General features: G+C 39.0%; 1 protein-coding gene across 1 annotated transcript; it reads left to right on the top strand.

Moving 5' to 3' along the window:
* On the top strand, positions 1-18,619 carry LRRD1 (leucine rich repeats and death domain containing 1). Its single transcript, XM_008169741.3, has 5 exons — positions 1-2,374; positions 4,191-4,389; positions 10,181-10,342; positions 18,006-18,126; positions 18,341-18,619. Exons 1-5 carry the CDS (start codon positions 83-85, stop codon positions 18,519-18,521), a joined length of 2,955 nt encoding a protein of 984 aa, XP_008167963.2. The 5' UTR covers positions 1-82; the 3' UTR covers positions 18,522-18,619.
* The last annotated feature ends 412 nt before the right edge of the window (positions 18,620-19,031 follow it).

Genomic DNA, 19,031 nt, shown 5'->3' with positions numbered 1-19,031 from the left:
GCTTCATATGGTATCCACACTTACAATTTTTCAGTTTCTGAAGAGATAACAGGAAAAGAATCAACGATCCATTCATCCCACAATGTCTGAAAATTTATCAACAAGCAGGAAGGAAAAGAATGAGGATGAAGTCGCAGCTGGCCCAAATACTGAAGGACTGAACAAAAGCCCTCAAGAGGTTTCTGAAAGTGATGCTAGGAAAGACTCATTACAATCAATAGAGAATCTTGACATGGCTAGAAAATCATCAGCAAGGTCTCTTGAAAAAAAAGATGAACTCATAGTTGGCCTAAATACTGAAGGACTGAATGAAATTCCACATGAAGTTACTGAAGCAGATGCCAGTAAAGACATCTTACAATCATTTGAGAGTTTTCAGATTATTGAAGGATTATCAACAAGTATGTCAAATGAAAAAGAAGATGATGAAAACATAGCTGATTGTAGTGATGATGTAATGATGGAACTCCCCCAAGAAGTTTTTGAAACAGATACCAAAAGAGACAAAATACAATCAGCGGAAAACTTTGAAATAGCTGAAGTATTCTCAACAAGTGTATTACCTGAAAAAAAGAGTGATGAATTCCCAGCTGATCTAAATGCTGAGGGGATGATGGAAATCTCTCAGAAGATCTCTGAAAGAGATGTGGAAAAAGACACATTACACTCACTAGAAAATCTTGAAGTGTTTCAAAAATTATCAACAAGTGTGTTACAGGAAACAGGAGTTGATGAAATCACAACTGATCTAAATGCTGAAGAACTAAACCAAATCCCTCAAGAAGTTGTTGAAGGAGATGCTAAAAGAGATCAATTACAATCAGAAGAGAATCCTGAAATAGCTGAAAAGGTATCAACACATATATTGCATGAGGTAAAACATGGGGAATTTATGGTTAAACTAAATGCTAAAGGACTAAGGGAAATCCCTCAAGTAGTTTTTGAAATACAAACTTTAAAATATTTGCATTTAAGCAACAATGAAATCAAAACTTTACATAAAAATCTAGGTAATCTGACAAACCTGGAAATACTATCCGTTGAAGAAAATGGATTGATAGCATTGCCCACTGAAATTTCCCTACTTCACAAACTGAGAGTTTTGAACATCAGTCACAACCAGTTATCATGTCTCCCTAAAGAGTTATCAAAGCTTGGAAATATTAAGCAACTTTTTGTAAGTCATAATAACATTGAAGAATTCCCAGCTGCCTTGGAAGGCCTTGAAACCTTGGAAATTTTAGATCTTGCTGTAAATAATTTAAAAACACTGCCAGAAAACATGGTTAGCATGAAAAATTTGAATGTACTCAACCTTGATTCCAATCAGATCTTAATATTCCCAAAGGTCCTCTGCTACCTTCCAAATCTAATCAAACTCAGCATTTCGGGGAACCTGATTCAGAGTTTACCTAAGGACATTAAAGAGCTCAGGAGATTACAAGCACTTTCAATGAATCACAACAAACTTATATTTCTGCCTGTACAGCTTTTTCAACTGGCAAAACTACAAAAACTCAGGCTGGATGATAACAAGTTGGAAGTTCTTTCAGACAAAGTTGAGAATTTGCAAGAACTTAGAGTTCTTAGTCTTGCCAACAATTTGTTCAGAAACATTTCAGAGAATCTTTGCAATTGTACAATGCTGGAACGTCTTATTCTTCATGGCAATCAGCTAACACAACTTCCTAATAGGATGCACAGACTTAAACGTTTAAAAGAACTTTGCATAAGTAGAAATCAAATGGATAACCTAGATGAACAGATATCACGTATTAAAGACCTCTCCATTATAGAAGCTTCTGGAAATGCATTAACGTGCATTCCTGTTGAAATAAAAAATTGCATGCAGATAATTAAAGTCGACTTGAGCTATAACAAACTTTCTCAGTTTCCAGTTGGATTGTGTGCACTGGTTGCTCTTAAAATCTTAAACCTCAGTGGAAACTATATTTCAGAAATAATAACTGAAATTTCTTTTATTGAAAATTTGGAGCACCTAGAATTAAATAGAAACAAACTGTCCTCTTTTTCTGAACACTTGTGCAGACTTACAAAACTAATTTACTTAGATTTAAGTGAAAATGAAATAAATAGCATTCCAAAAGAGGTATCTAATATGAAGTATCTCCAGGTACTTCTTTTATACCACAACAAATTTGTCTCATTTCCCAGGAAACTGTGTGCTTTAAATAGTTTACAGACACTTGATCTTTCAGAGAATCAAATACAGTGCATTCCCTCAGATATTTGTAATCTGCAAGTGATCAAAGATTTAAATTTGTCCAATAGCCAGTTAGTATCTTTTCCATCTGAAATATGTCATCTTTCATCACTGGAGAAACTCAAGTTGTGCCAAATAAACGGTTTGAAGGTAAGAGAACATTGTTTTCTTTAGGCAAAAAAAATACATACAAATTGCTGTACTGAAAAATTATTAATAGTAGAATTTCTTCTAAGGGTTTTTGTAATGCACCTACAGTTAGCAAAGAATGGTAACAGTTTGTAAAGGGGCTAAAATGTAACATAAATGTAATTGGCTACTGACTGAAAATATCTTTTGTAACATTTTGGTTATGAATTGATTAAAATATTCTCAGTAATGTAGGTCTGATTCTGACCTCACATTTATGTAACTCGGGAATCTCTCAGTTTGTCATTTTGATAAAAACTGAATCAGGTTGATCAGCAATAATCTAAGTATATTCTATTCCAGTTGCACCTGCAGTGTGGACTCAGAGGCCTCCTATTCTGATGAATATTGACAAGCAAAATGACCAATCAGAATCATGCAAATAATCCCACTTCTAGGAATCTTCTGTGTGAAAGAAATAAAACCTTACAATTTCAATTCTGTGTGTTGAAACAGGATTTAGACAACCACAATATTTATCACTGCAGTCTCACTCATTTCAGCACAGATGGTTACACAGGATATTTTACTTATAATAGAGAAAATTGCCTCAGACTTCTAAAGTTTAATTTTCTGGACTGCTTGTTTCTTTTGTGCTAAGGAGCAGAACTAAGAAATTCTCCACTAAAAAAATCTGTCTACCTCCTCTTCAGACTAAAATAGCAGATGAGTGGTTGTCATGGAGAGAAGTTAGCATTGTGACACTCTACCACCAATGGAAATTGAAGCTAACACTGTTATTGTTTCTGAAGCAAGCCCTTCCTTCTCATAACCCAGCACTTATAAATTTAAAGTGTAAGGACACACAATCCTTTGCTGAAAAACTGCTGGAGCTCACTCATAAAAGAATATTGGCTATTTTAATCTCTCTTGTCACCAAAACTTGCTGAATCGGTATTTCAACATCTGGTTTCTTACAGGGCTCTCCTTTCTTTTGTATATATGTATATATGACTTCTATAAGGGTACTACATCCTTCACTTGCAGGGGAATAGACTTGGTGATCTAACAGATCTGTTCCATCTCCAATTAGTATGGTAATCCTATTCACTGTACTTTACTGAGAGCAATTATCCCTGCCAGAGAAAAAAAGAAAAAGAAAACTCATTCCATTTTACTGGAAAAGCATAGAAGAGAATAAATATTTCTTTTCATTCTGACTACAAAACAAAGGAGAGAAAATGTGATTGTTCTTCAGTTTCTTGAAAGAGGGCAAAATCACTTCTTTAGTTACATTTATTAATTAAATAATTAATCAAAAGATTCCCCTTCCCAAGTTCCAACAATGCAGACACTATCCCATAATACAATTGTTATCAGCATTGATAGAAACACTATTTTATTTTATCTAGAGAAAATTCTTCTGCCGATTCTATGCCTATCACCAGGGCCGGCTCCACGCACCAGCAAACGAAGCTGGTACTTGGGGCGGCCAATGGGAAGGGGCGGCACGTCCGGGTCTTCGGTGACGGGTGCCTCTCGGAGCGAAGGACCCACCACCAAATTGCCACTGAGGACTGAAGTGGCGTGGTAGAGCAGCTGCCGCCAAAGTGCGGCAAAAAAGCCGGAGCCGGCCCTGCCTATCACCAAAATTCTTATTGGAAAACAAATCATTATCCATCAGAATGGAAGACTATGAGTTTTTATTGTTGGAACTGAGTTACAGAACATCATTTTATAAGTAGGAAAAATTACCTTTTCAGCTTTTTATGCAAGAAAATACTGTCATTTCCTAAATAAATGAGTAAATGTAGCAATTATTTTATCTATTACCCAGTTAACTAAACTTCCAGAGGAGCTGTCTAAACTGACTTGCCTCAAAGAACTGGATATATCTCACAATGCATTAAAAGAAATTCCAGAAGGCATAGGGGAACTGAAACACTTGGTCAGCTTAACTGCAAATAATAATTACATTAGTCAGCTTCCCAAATCTGTTACATCATTGAGTGATCTACAACAACTTAATCTGAGTGGTACGTATCAGGTGCCCCATCCATTATTGAATGCGAGCATAAAAATATTGAGCCAGTGGAGTCTATAAATATATTAATTAAGCAAACAGGTTGAGGGAGAGAGGAAAATACAACTTCCCATTTTTCATGTATGCTGCAGTATCTTTGGTGTCTTCGTACTATAGAACCTCTCTCAAGTTTAGCATCACCTAGCATGTCTGTTGCAGGGACCTAACTGTGGAATTGCACACATGATCTGATTTTACTATCATATGAATGTGAGACTATTAAAGGCATGAGACGTGAGATGGCAGATATTAAGGATTAATAGTTATTCTAGGTGGCTTCCAGTCAGTTACAGAGTTGATTGTTGTTTTTTTGGTGGAAGGAATTCCTATTATTTTGTGGATAATATTACTTGGTTCCAAACTGAGCTATCTGCCTTTACACTCACAGTATAATATCTTGTGGGGACAAACATTTACTTGAGATTCAACTGTTCTTGCTCACCGAGACCTGTATCCACAAGGCACTTAGCCCTCAGGCTTAGGGGCTTAAATTCCATTTATAGGCACCACTGCGATCCACCAGGCTCCTGTTTGGTTGCCACTTAACCTCATTGGCATATAAGTTTTTGCAATAAAAGTTTCCTAGGTGCCTATGTTTCTGCCTCTGGGCATACATATTCCTGCCCCATTTTAGGCATCTGGAACACCTATCTGTCATCTAAGCCCCCAGGGCAATCCATGACTTGGGGGGAGATAGGCTATCCCCTGCCTAAGTCATGTGCAGGGCCTTAGGACTATCAGAGCTAAAGTCTATTAATAGGACCTATTCTTGGTTGTTTGGGAAGCACTGGTTCTGTTGTTGGTAGAGAGTCTCAGCATCTCCCTTGGGGGCAAGTGCTAGTAGATGCTATTTTAAGGTCTCATCTCAAGAAATCACCTTTTGATGTTGACAGTCTCACTAACTATTGACCTGCTCACAGTCTTCCCTTCATAGAAACATTGACTGAAATGGTAATGTGGCAATGATGGTGGTCACTGGAGTCCTCAGATTTCCTTGTCTCCAGTCAATCGAGTTCTAAGCTTGGGTCTGAGACAGAAACTCTGATGCTGGTGATCTCCTAATAGTAGATGAGGAGTGTCCATCCTGAATCTTTTAGCTCTACCTGCTGCCTTTGATACGATTGCCAAGAGGTGTTGTTGACACAACTCTAGTTCCTAGCTAGATTATATATATTAACTCTTAAGTGTTTCTGCTTTTTTTTTTTTTCAGAGGACCCCGAGGGTAGTTTGGGACAAATTGCTTATTTGCTTCCAGGTTGGTCTCATGTGTGGTACAACAGGATTTACTCTGTCAGCCCTCCTGTACAACTTGTATTTCAGGTCATTATTAGGGTTATTTAGGAGACATGGTCTACACTGGTTTCAGAATACTGATGATACCCAGCTCTACATCTTCATCATTTCTGAGCCTCAAACAGTTTCTGTATAGTTTGGATGAGGATAATTCCGGACAAAATTGAAGTAATTGTCAATAGGTTATGGGGAAGCAAAGAAAAGAAGTACTTTAGTGCTGCTATTTATAACAAAAAGAACAGGAGTACTTGTGGCACCTTAGAGACTAACAAATTTATTAGAGCATAAGCTTTCGTGGACTACAGCCCACTTCTTCGGATGCATACCGAAGAAGTGGGCTGTAGTCCACGAAAGCTTATGCTCTAATAAATTTGTTAGTCTCTAAGGTGCCACAAGTACTCCTGTTCTTTTTGCGGATACAGACTAACACGGCTGCTACTCTGAAACCTATTTATAACAGAGTTTCACAATATGGTGCTTGCTCAGTTAACAGCTGTGGACAAAATCAGCTCTTTCCATTTGCACTTGGTGAGATGACTGTGACCATCTAATTTGGTTTTGGGCTTTCACTAAAGTTTTCCATACGTTTGTCACCTAAAGACCAGGCTACTGTAATGTGCTCTGTGGTACATATTAAGACAATGGGGAAGCTGAAGCTAATGAAGATTGGTTGCACAAATGTAAGTAGAATTTAATCCCATGAATAAGTTGCACCTATGCCATGTATTAGACATCTGTTGGTTTCTGAATGGGTGTTCCTTTTAACTTATAAAGTAGGGCTGTCGATTAATCACAGTTAACTCACGCGATTAACTCAAAAAATTAATTGCAATTAAAAAATGAATCATGATTAATCACAGTTTTAATTGCACTGTTAAACAATAGAATACCAATTGAAATTTATTAAATATTTTGGATGTTTTTCTACATTTTCATATATATTGTATTCTGTGTTATAATTGAAATCAAAGTATATTTTTATTACAAATATTTGCACTGTAAAATTGATAAAAGAAATAGTATTTTTCAATGCACCTCATACAAGTACTTTAGTGCAATCTTTTTGTCCTGAAAGTATAACTTACAAATGCAGATTTTTTTTGTTACATAACTGCACTCAAAAAACAATGTAAAACTTCAGAGCCTACAAGTCCACTCAGTCCTACTTCTTGTTCAGCCAATCGCTAAGACAAACAAGTTTGTTTACATTTACGGGAGATAATGCTGCACTCTTCTTATTTACAATGTCACCAGAAAGTGAGAACAGGCATTTGCATGGCACTTTTGTAGGCGGCATTGCAAGGTATTTATGTTAAAAGGTTTTAATGCTGGTTAAAAAAAAATTGCGTTAATTAAATTTGTGACTGAACTCCTTGGGGAAGAATTGTATGTCTCCTGCTCTGTTTTACCTGCATTCTGCCATATATTTTGTGTTATAGCAGTCTCAGATGATGACTCAGCACACGTTGTTCCTTTTTAAGAACACTTTCACTGCAGATTTGACAAAACACAACGAAGATACCAATGTGAGATTTCTAAAGATAACTACAGTACTTGACCCAAGGTTTAAGAATCTGAAGTACCTTCCAAAATCTGAGAGTGACAAAGTGTAGAGCATGCTTTCAGAAGTCTTAAAAGAGCAACAATCTGATGCGGAAACTACAGAAGCTGAACCACCAAAAAAGAAAATCAACCTTCTGCTGGTGGCATCTGACTCAGATTATGAAAATGAATATGGGTCGGTCCGCTCTGCTTTGGATCATTATCGAGCAGAACCCGTCATCAGCATGGATGCATATCTTCTGGAATGGTGGTTGAAGCATGAAGGGACATATGAATCTTTAGTGCATCTGGCACGTAAATATCTTGCAACCCCGGCTACAACAGTGCCATGCGAACGACTGTTCTCACTTTCAGGTGACATTGTAAACAAGAAGCGGGCAGCATTATCTCCAGCAAATTGTAACCAAACTTGTTTGTTTGAGCGATTGGCTGAAGTAGGACTGAGCGGACTTGTAGGCGCTAAAGTTTTACGTTGTTTTATTTTTGAACGCAGTTTTTTTGTACATAATTCTACATTTGTAAGTTCAACTTTCACAATAAAGAGATTGCACTAGAGTTCTTGTATTAGGTGAATTGAAAAATACAATTTGTTTTGTTTTTACAGTGTAAATATTTGTAATAAAAAATAAATAGAAAGTGAGTACTGTACAGTTTGTATTCTGTGTTGTAATTGAAATCAATGTATTTGAAAATGTAGAAAACATCCAAAAATATTTAAATAAATTGTATTAACAGTGCGATTAATCACAATTAATTTTTTTATCGTACGATTAATTTTTTTTAATTGCTTGACAGCTCTACTTATTTTCAAATTGTATTTTTAATTATATCTATAAAATAACTTAAAATTTGTATGAAATTAAATGTGGTTCCAAGTGTGATACTAATAGAAATGATGGAGTCAAATGTTATTGAGTCAGGTACATGATTGTGATTGGTAAACATAAATGTCAAAATAATTAGAAAAATAAAATCACATTCTTAATAAAAGAAAGATTAATCACCTATGTTAAAATTAAGTAAATATGTTTTTAGTGGAGTGAAAAACAGTTGACTAAAATAGAATAGATAATGGCAGTAACACAGAGTGTGTCTGTTAGAGAAAGTAAGAAGATTTTATTATATTTATTTATCGCAACTAATGTACACAGTATCAAGCTCGTGTTTGTGATAGCTGTGTTAAGGCTCCAAAACTGATACCTCAAGGCTTGGGATTGGGAAAATCTTGCTGTATTATCTCCCGATTGTTCTAAATTTACATATAAACTTAAAATATGACTTTAATTGGTGTTTATATATATATTTTTCTTTCTTTACATATTAATTAAATACAGTGCTTCTCTCAGCTAATTTCTAAGTCGTTATCTGCACAAAAACTCACGTTTTCAGGTGCCTAAGTAGTCCCTGGAATTACAGTTAAAGTTGCCCCCACCCAAATCTGAAATGGCACCCCTGCTTCTCCCTGCCTGGTTCACATCCCCAGCGTGCGGCTGCCTGCTGCAGCTGCACATGCTCGGGACAAGGCTGACAGCACTTAGGTTTGCAAACTGGCTGGGGCCCAGGAGCTGCACAGCATCCATCCCCCTTCCAGCCCACTGCTTCCTCCAGGTGCCACTAAGGATGGAGGACAGAGCACAAGGAGTCTGGGTAACGCTTCCTACAGTACCTGTGCTCATTTAACCCTCTCTTGCTCCCTAGCACTGAGGCCCCATGCTCCAGATTGACAACAATGTGATTTTTTGTATTATGACTGAGTTCTTCAAATCTTCCAAATATCTACTTTGCCATGTGCAAATGGCTAATTTTAAAATATAATACAGTATATTCTCTGATTTAAAGTAATTAGCTATTCGTATTAGCTAACCAGTATTTTTTCCAGATGCTTGCATTTATTATTATTAATTATTATTATTGTTATTAGTATTATTATGTATTGGCTTAGTTTTTTTCTATTGATTTTCTGTGAATAAATGTTGCACCAGTGAGCTGCCATAGATGAAGTTTAAAACCATCTGTCTGTATATATTTTTATTCTCCTTTTGAGGATAACATAGTTAAAACACACATTTAAGTGCATATTGTTAAAAAAATAAGCTCGCAAATACCTTTTAACGAGGTATTTATGTGCCTGATATGGTAAACATTCGCATGCCCCTTCATGCTCAGTCTCTTCTGTTGAAGCGGTTCTGCTGTGGATAAATTACAGACAGGGCCAGCTCCAGGATTTTTGCCGCCCAATTCAGAATTTCTTTCTCTTTCGTTACTCTGATCATGTTAATCTTCTCTTCAAGTCTCTTCGCTGGCATTCCCTACACTTCTGCACTGAGTTCAAGTTTCTTCTCACCCTCAAGGCCCTGCTCAACTTCTCTCCTATTTACTTTCCTGCTTTCATTATTGTTCCCCTCTATTCCTCATTTTCCAAGCCTCCTATCTCTTTCTCTGCTCCTCCTGATTCCTTTGTATTATTCACTCTTGTCTTCACTCCTCTTCTTCCATTGGAGTAGTCTCCTTTTTCTTGTGCCTCTATTAATTGGATCTCCATCTCTTCCTTCAATGTCTCCTGAAGACACACTTCCTCCATAAGTTCTAACAATGACTTCTGTAAGATTCCAACTCTATTTCAAACTTTTACAAGCACCTGATCTATTATTTGTGTCTGGACCTTTCTAATTTATACCTGCATTATGAACTTGATCCAAAGTCTATTAAAGTCAATGGAAAGATTCCCTATATTGCAAAGATCTTGAGGCAAGGACTCTGTGCACGGCTGAACTTATTATCAGAATTAACAAATAATTTTAAAGGAATTTCATTGCTTTGTTACTCATGTACTGAAATTCTTTAGATTAATAGAATACAAATATAATTAACTATTTGTATTTTGTCAGGAAATCAGTTAATATGTTTGCCGAGTGGGCTCCAACATCTTCAGTCACTGAAGGATATAAATTTTGATGGAAATCCTCTGATCAGACCTCCACAGGAAGTCTGTAAAGGAAAACAACTATATACCATTGTATGCTACCTGGAAAGTGCTGATGAAAGAGATGGTATGTTAAGAACAAGTATATTATAATGCAGTATCCTGGAAAACATGCTGTTTAAGTGTTAAAGACAGCCTACTGTAGCAGGTATTAGAAATCCAGTGTTTTGCTAATTTAAGAAGTCAGGTTTCGTATTTGTCATGTTTTCCCTTGCCTCCCCATCCTAATGCTTATAGTTAGTGGTAACAGCATTTAATTATAATCTACAGTCTACCTAATTTTGTAGGGATCAAATAATGTTAATGTCAGATGGCGTGTCTGCTGGATTGCACCCCCTTCTGGCCAAGCATATCACTGTAGGCACTCCCTGCCTCAGTTTCCCCTAATTCACCATCAATATGTTCAATGAGGCTTCTGAGGAGTCTAGTTTATTAACTAAGGTCCAACAAGAATACAAATAACCCTTCATCCCAGCATCTGAGATGGGAGAGAGATGTCTTAGTTTATCTGCTCCCACCTGAATCCACTTCTCCTCTCCATCCAGGCCCTTAACCATCGGGGTTCTCGTGGCTCAAGTACCTTCCCTGGAATCAGGCCTCTTACTGCTACCTGGGAAGAATCCTTCCCTGGAGCCAGGAGTCCACAGAGATCTGTCAACTGCACCTATTCTCCAAGGCAGCATGTAATTCTTGATGGGATGTGCTTCCTGCCACTGTTTGAGAGACCCATTCACTGAGACCAGGGATTCCTGGAGGCCTGCAAACTTTAGCTCTTTCCTTAGGAATCTCCTCTCTCTAGGAACACACCTTGTAGTCTACCTTTTCCGATGAGCTCTCCCACAAGTTCCATGTCCCTAGGAGCACACATTCTGGGCTCTTTGGCCCAGATCCACAACGGGACTTAGGTGCTGCAATCCTCAGCATTACAATGCCTAACTTTTAGGCCCCTAAAAGTCACAGGAACAAAACTTCAATCCACAAAGCCTGAGTTAGACATCTTGGTTGCCTTGGAATGGGATCTGCAAAAGCCAGCATGCTATGCAGGGAGCTGCCTAAGCTAGCCAGTAGGAGCTGTTGATGACAGGGGTATGTCCTAAGCCCTCCTTCCCCCCTTGGGGACAGATGCCTAATTCCAGGCTGCAGGGAGATGTCTATCTCTGCTTAGTGATCCATGAATGGGAACCAGCCACCTGGAGTCAGGCAGTTGAGGTGCCTAAGGCATTTCTTGTGGAAATAAGTTAAGTGCCTGCCTCACTCCATAGAAAATGGCTGGAGGAGGAGAAAATAGTGGTGATGCCTAACTGATAACTTTTAGCCCAGTGGTTAGAGCACTCACCTATGATGTGGGAGACCCAGGTTAAATGTCAGATGGGGAGAAAGGATTTGAACAGGGGTCTCCTACCTCACGCTAGGTGCTCTAACCACTGATCTATGGAATATTCTGATGCAGCTGAGCCCAGGTAATCCCTTTCAGGCTTATTAGGTAACACTGCTCTACAGCCAAAATGCTTCTGAAATAAATGTAGTCAAACTTTACTAATTCTGGGTCACTGAGAACGAAAATGATGCTTAAAATTGTTGATTGGCTCTAGTTTTCAAGATATGCTATTGGGTCAGTATATACAACCCTTGACTTGGGAATGGCGGAGGATAAGTGAGTTCTAAAGGGAAGGGATCTCAATTTAAACCAGAAATGACTAAAATACATCTTTGACTGGATCTATGAATAAATCTATGACGGGGTTTGGACAGTACTTGCTTTTTAGGCAAAACAATGAATGATGCAATCTGAAGCTGGTATTGCGTCATACATGATATGAATTGCATCATGTTATTCCTAGAAGTCATGGATGATGCAATCATAACGAAGCTTACATCACTCTGCTGAACAAATTGCCCTATATCAGCTCTAGAAATCATACAGTGTCGTGCTCTCTTATTTGTCAGTGTTTGATTTTGCAAAGGGACACATTTCTGTTTAGTCAAAGTGAGCAGAGATGCCTCATACTTGTGTGAACAGTGCAGATAACTTCTGCTATGTTTGTGGTGAAGTAACTTTTGCATCACAAAAGCGCAGTATAACCACTATGGTTAAGAAAGCCTATCACCTTTATTTTGGCTGCAAAACTGGAGATCAGGACAAGAGGTGGGCCCCACACATATGCTGCAACACTTGTGCAACAAATCTTTGCCAGTGGTTGAACAGGAAAAGGAAATCTATGCCTTTTGCAGTGCCAATGATTTGGAGAGAGCCAAGAGATCATACCAGCAATTGTTACTTCTGCATGGTGCCTCCAGTTGGGAAAGGTGTGTCAAAGAAGAAAAAGTGGACTGTGCATTATCCAAACATTCCATCAGCTATATGCCCAGTACCCCACGGAGAAGGACTGCCAGTTCCTGATGCACCAGAATCATTCTCACTTGAATCAGACGAGGAAGAGGATGAAACTTTTGGTCCTGAACCATCAATGTCACAGGACCCACATTTTCTCCCATCCTCCTCCTCTGAACCACACCTCATAACACAAGGTGAACTGAATGACCTTGTCAGGGATTTGGAACTACCCAAGAGTAAGGCAGAGCTGTTGGGCTCCAGACTACAGCAGTGGAATCTCCTGGCAGGTGATGTTAGGGTTTCCATGTTCCGTGACCGTCAAAAGGACCTTGTCCCATTCTTCTTCATGGAAGGTGATCTTGTAGCCTGCAACAACATCGATGGTGTGATGGCAGCCCTCAACATCGTTCACAATCCAGATGAGTGGAGACTGTTCCTTGATTCATCGAAGACGAGTCTTAAAGCTGTTTTACTGCATAATGGCAATGTTTTGCCATCAATTCCAGTTGGTCATGCAGTCCATATGAAGGAAACCTATGACAACATGAAACAACTTTTGAGGTGCATAAACTATGACCAACATCAGTGGCAGCTTTGTAGCGATTTGAAGGTTGTTGCTCTCTTGCTTAGTCTGCAGACTGGATACACAAAGTACTGCTGTTTTCTCTGCAAATGGGATAGTCGTGCAAGAGATTCCCACTACATTAAGAAAGATTGGCCACTCCGACAGTCATTGGAGCCTGGGAGGAAAAGTGTTCAGCATCCACCACTTGTTGAATCAAGGAAGATTTTGTTCCCACCCTTACACATCAAGCTGGGTCTGATGAAGAACTTTGTCAAGGCCATTGACAAAACACAAGCAGCTTTCAAGTACCTCCGTGGAAAATTTCCAAGGTTAAGTGAAGCTAAGATAAAGGAAAGTGTCTTTGTTGGTCCTCAGATTCGTGAACTTCTTCGAGATGATGCATTGACCATGCACTGCGTGGCAAGGAAAAGACGGCATGGAAAGCCTTCCAGTTAGTGGCAATAAATTTTCTCGGAAACAACAAGGCAGACAACTACAGGTTGTTGGTGGAAAACCTCCTCAAGGCATACAAAAGCCTTGGTTGCAACATGTCACTAAAGATACATTTTTTGCACTCTCATCTAGATTTTTTTCCACTGAACTGCGGAGCAGTGAGCGACGAGCACGGCGAGCGATTTCACCAGGACATTGCAACAATGGAGAAACGCTATCAGGGCAAATGGAGCCCATCAATGCTTGCAGACTATTGCTGGACAGTGACAAGAGATGCTCCATTTAATGAATGCAAGAGACAAGCCAAGAAGCGCCGAGTAGACACTGAATAGGACTAAACTATGTACATAATAGTTTTTTGCCTTTTGTTTCATAATAAATTTTATTTATATAACCCTTTTGCTGATTTTTAAAGTGTTACATAAACAGGACAGGTGAAATATTATCATGTAAAGCAACCATAAACACATGAAAAGACCTAGGTTTACAATTTATGATTAAAACTTGACTATCTACACAATATACATAGACATAAAATGTAAAAACTTAAATATCTTAGAAACAGTAGCCAATCAGTTGTTTTAATTGTCATATTTGAATTCAGCACATCAAAATACATAATAAATAGCACATTTTATCTCTGAAGCAGATGACTTCTCAAAAATTGTAGACCAGTGTAATTAACTGCCAACCAGCCACCTAGGTAACTAATTATGTCCAGTCTGGGTTGGCTCATTCTCCTTTACAGAAGTCTGTCACACATAGCCTGGGCTCTGGCTCTCTGTAATGGGCCAGCCCCCCGTGACAGGTATCAAGTTTATAAGGTTTTTAAGGAGTCTTGTTGTGTTAGGGTACGTCTATACCCAGCCGCTAGTTCGGCGGCTGGCAATCGAACTTCTGGGTTCGACTTATCGCGTCTTGTCTGGACGCGATAAGTCGAACCCGGAAGTGCTCGCCGTCGACTGCGGTACTCCAGCTCGGCGAGAGGAGTACCGCGGAGTCGACGGGGGAGCCTGCCTGCCGCGTGTGGACCGAGGTAAGTTCGAACTAAGGTACTTCGAACTTCAGCTACGTTATTCACGTAGCTGAAGTTGCGTACCTTAGTTCGATTTGGGGGTTTAGTGTAGACCAAGCCTTAGAGTCTTCCATACAGTTATTCTTAATACTAAGTAACAAAAACATGATTAAAGGGGAGTTAAATCTCCTTAGCTGTGCCTAGTATCCTTCCTTCCAAAGGAGAAGCTGACAGTCAAAACCAGAAACCTAGATCCAGGAAATACACTGAAACGAAAACATAGAAAACCAGGTAATGCTAGTTAGCATCATTATGCCCCTTTCCCCCACTAACTCTGACCCTCTGGAGATAGCAATAGGCACTAGGAATGAAGTACACCTCTACCTCGATATAACACTGTCCTCGGGAGCCAAAAAATCTTACTGTGTTATAGGTGAAACTGCGTTATATTGAACTTGGTTTGATCCGCTGGAGTGTGCAGCCCCACACCCCCCCGGAGCGCTGCTTTACTGCGTTATATCCGAATTCGTGTTATAACGGGTTGCCTTATATCGGGGTAGAGGTGTAGTACCTCACCCTTCCCTAACACTATCTGCCATTTTCTCTGCCCCCCTACAACTCCAAATCCACACACCTGTTCCTACTCTCCCACAGGCCCTTACTGTGCTCTGTGCAACACCATTGGTCCAGGGAGCAGTAGTGGCAGGTTAACAGATATCATCCTGGATAATAAGACTAAGTGAAGGGTATGGCAATGTGATCCCCCATATATGGATACCTTGGGGCAGGAATCAGAGGAGTTTAAATACTTAAAACTTCTTTAGAGTTTCCCCAACAATTCTCTTCTTCACCTTACTCAGTTAACCACCAAATATATTAGAGAGTGGCATGACACAATTCTGCCTGAATGACCCTATATGGTGGTAATCAAAGGGGGCAGTGTTAAGATTTTGTGGTGTAGGAATCATAACTTATTTCCTGATTTTCTAATGTATGTGTTTTATTTGAGTGAATGTATTTCCTGGATCTCACAGGTTTCTGGCTGCTAATTTCCACACTGTGGAAGGGTACTAGGCAAATCTAGGTAGCCTTACCTCCTCTTCAGCAAAGTTTTTGATAGTGGGTTCCATTGCTTTTTGACAGGTTTCAGAGTGGTAGCCATGTTAGTCTATATCAGCAAAAACAACGAGGAATCCTTGTGGCACCTTAGAGACTAACAAATGTATTTGGGCATAAGCTTTCATGGGCTAAATCCACTTCATCAGATGCATTGAGTGGAAAAGACAGAGGCAGATATAAATACACAGCACATGAAAAGATGGGAGTTGCCTTACCAAGTGAGGGGTCAGTGCTAACGAGCCAATTCAATTAAGGTGGAAGTGGGCTATTCTTAACAGTTGACAAGAAGGGGTGAATATCTAGAGAAGAAAAATCACTTTTGCAATGCTAATAAGGCCAATGGAATCAAGGTGGCTCATTTCAAACAGTTGACAAGAAGGTATGAGTATTAGCAGGGGAAAATTAGTTTTTGTAGTGACCAATCCACTCCTAAGTCTTTATTCAGGCCTAATTTGGTGGTGTCAAGTTTGCAAATTAATTCCAGTTCTGCAGTTTATCACTGGAGTCTGTTTTTGAAGTTTTTTTGTTGAAGAATTGCCACTTTTAAGTCTGTTATTGAGTGTCCAGGGAGATTGGAGTGTTTTTTTAAATGTTATAATTCTTGATGTCAGATTTGTGTCCATTTATTCTTTTGCGTGGAGATTGTCCAGTTTGGCCAATGTACATGGCAGAGGGGCATTGCTGGCACATATCACATTGGTAGATGTGCAGGTGAACGAGCCCCTGATGGTGTGGCTGATGTGGTTAGGATGGGACACCAACATAGGACCTAACCACAGCTTCAGCAGCCTCCCTCCCAGCTTCAGCTTCAGCAGCTCAAAAGGCAGAGAGCCTCTCTGCCTCCTCCCAGAAGTGGGAAGGGATTCCCATTTTTTGGCCAGCTCCAATTTTAAGAAATGTATCTCTCAGCTGGAGACATCACCAAGAAGGATGGGGAGAAATAGCCAGAGCATTAGAGCCATCCATAAAGTCCAGACCCCAACTGGATGCGCTCTTTGTCCCCAGGAGTGAGTGACAGGGAATTCCAAAGCTCTTTCCCCGAAGTAGGGAGAAAGGGGAGCTGCACAGTTCATCTCAATGGCGTGTTCTCCTTCCCTGTTGGTGTCAATCTTGGGCTTGGGGTCTTCACTACTGGGGTAAGTCAACCTAAGTTATGCCACTCCAGCTACGTGAATAACATAGCTGGAGTCAACGTAGTTTAGGTCGACTTACCTCTGTGTCTTCACTGTGCTGCGTCAATGGGAGACACTCTCCAGTCAACTTATCTTACTCTTCTCGGAGAGGTGGAGTACCAGGGTCAACTGGAGAGCGCTCTGCCATTGATTTAGTGGATCTTCACTAGACCCGCTAAATCGATCCCTGCTGTATCGACTGCAGCAGCATCGATCTCCCTGTAGTGAAGATAAGATACTTGTCCTAGTCTCAGCATTGTTGGTCTCTGCCTGTACCAAATCTGCCTATTCTGCGTTCCTCATCCCTGTGAATGTACTGTATATTTTTGACATGTACTGAGCCATCATTTTTTAAAAAAGTCATTTTGCTGAGGCTGTATCTTGGGAATCCCTTAACAAAATGACCAAAAATTTGCATCTCAGACTACTATGCACCCGGAAGTGGCATACCTACTTTCAAGCTAATCTGACGATACATATAGATTTCAGAGTACATTGAATTAGTACATAAGTGATGTGTTTAGGTGTGTGAACTGCTTCATTCATCCGTGACTTTTTCCCCAACTCCGTGAGAAAGCCTCATGGCTAGAAATACAGCCTGAAACAATTGAGATGCATGAACTTACCCATTCATTTCACTGGTGTGTTTTGTTCTACAGTTTCACCAGTGTACCAATAATATGAAAACCCCCCCCCCCTGTTTTTTCTCAACTCCCTACGTGACTCCTTGTCCTACTTCTGAGAGTCTCTGGTCATTTGCTGTGTCAGACACATCTCAGCTCCCCGCCTTGATATATATGTGTGTGTGCGCGCTTTCCCTTTCCTCCTCCTGCCAGTTGTCAGCTCCCTCCTACAGTCACAATACTGTCTGTGCCATACCAAGAACCTGCCAGTTTTCAGTCCTGCACTCTCTTGCTGCTGTATGTCTTTGCAATAACCAGAGTCTTGTAACAGATAAGCAGCATCCACAACTGAAAAAAAGATTAATAGCTGTACAAAATGGTGAATGTTAGATACATTATATTAGTTTCATTTGATAAAGCATAACACTTGTAATATGTTTATATTCAGGGAAAATTTTGCAGAAGATATTTAAGATAATTTCTGGGAACGTTTCCTTTGAAAATTTTGAATTTTTCTGCCAGAAACTGCAATTTAATAATGCTGAAATTAAATCTCTTGAAAATAACAGGTTAGTTACAAATAACTTACAAAATAGTCTTATTCTTAGTATAATTTAGTTTGTTACTGTTTTTATGTCATGTAATAAACAATTGTGATAGTGATATAATCAAATATGTTATATACATATACTATCAAAATATTGTATATAGCATATGCATCTATTTAAGCCTTTGACTTTCTCAAACATCTTCTCAGTAGCATTTTTATTTTTTTTTGTTTAGGTCTCTTGTATTGGAAGAGAAAATCCTCCAGGCATTGGAGAGCTGGAAAAGTGAAAACCAAGCTCTAACTCCTGCTGAAATGATAGATCAGTTGATCAGAGTATTAACAATGACAGGCATGCATTACCTGACCAACAAAGTGAAAGCTTTAAAACTCTACACACAGTCAGTAAAATTCTAAAGAGCTGATGCATAAAAAAGCATTTTTATTTGTGAACAGGATGAAAGCTTGCGATATAATTATCTGTTTCTGAAAATATCATTCTGAATGTACTGTAAATTGAGAGACTGAATGGTTAGTTTCTTATTAGAAGTTGGTTTGTAGTTCTGTATGTCTTTTCAAAATGTCTTGAGTCCAAAAACTCCCCCCAAACACTCAAACCTTCAATGCCTTTTTTTCTTGATTTCTGGCGTGGGAAAGAAGCATTTTTTAATAAGCTAAAATACATTATTTACTTACAGTGCATGTAAGATATGAAATCAAGAAAATAATAATTTACCTAAAAGTGATGAATCTTTTATTGTGATATCTCCCACATTTAAATTCTTGAATAATTATATACTTTTCATATTCTTTGTTCGCCATTTTAATAGGTTATTTAGGACAAACTTTAGAAGGAGTATGTGGTTATATAATTTTGCCACTTGTTTAAAGTCTGTTAATGTGTGTGGGAGGGAAGCCAAAAAAACC

Source organism: Chrysemys picta, chromosome 2 (assembly GCF_011386835.1).
Source record: "Chrysemys picta bellii isolate R12L10 chromosome 2, ASM1138683v2, whole genome shotgun sequence".
NCBI classification, from domain to species: domain Eukaryota; kingdom Metazoa; phylum Chordata; order Testudines; family Emydidae; genus Chrysemys; species Chrysemys picta.
This window is presented reverse-complemented; position numbering and strand designations above follow the sequence as displayed.

Excerpts from the sequence above, each read along its gene's own strand:
- LRRD1 (XM_008169741.3), top strand. The coding sequence starts at position 83 with ATGTCTGAAAATTTATCAACAAGCAGGAAGGAAAAGAATGAGGATGAA. Across the intron at positions 10,343-18,005 it reads AAGTGCTGATGAAAGAGATG|GGAAAATTTTGCAGAAGATA; the intron begins GTATGTTAAGAA and ends GTTTATATTCAG. Across the intron at positions 18,127-18,340 it reads AAATCTCTTGAAAATAACAG|GTCTCTTGTATTGGAAGAGA; the intron begins GTTAGTTACAAA and ends TTTTTTGTTTAG.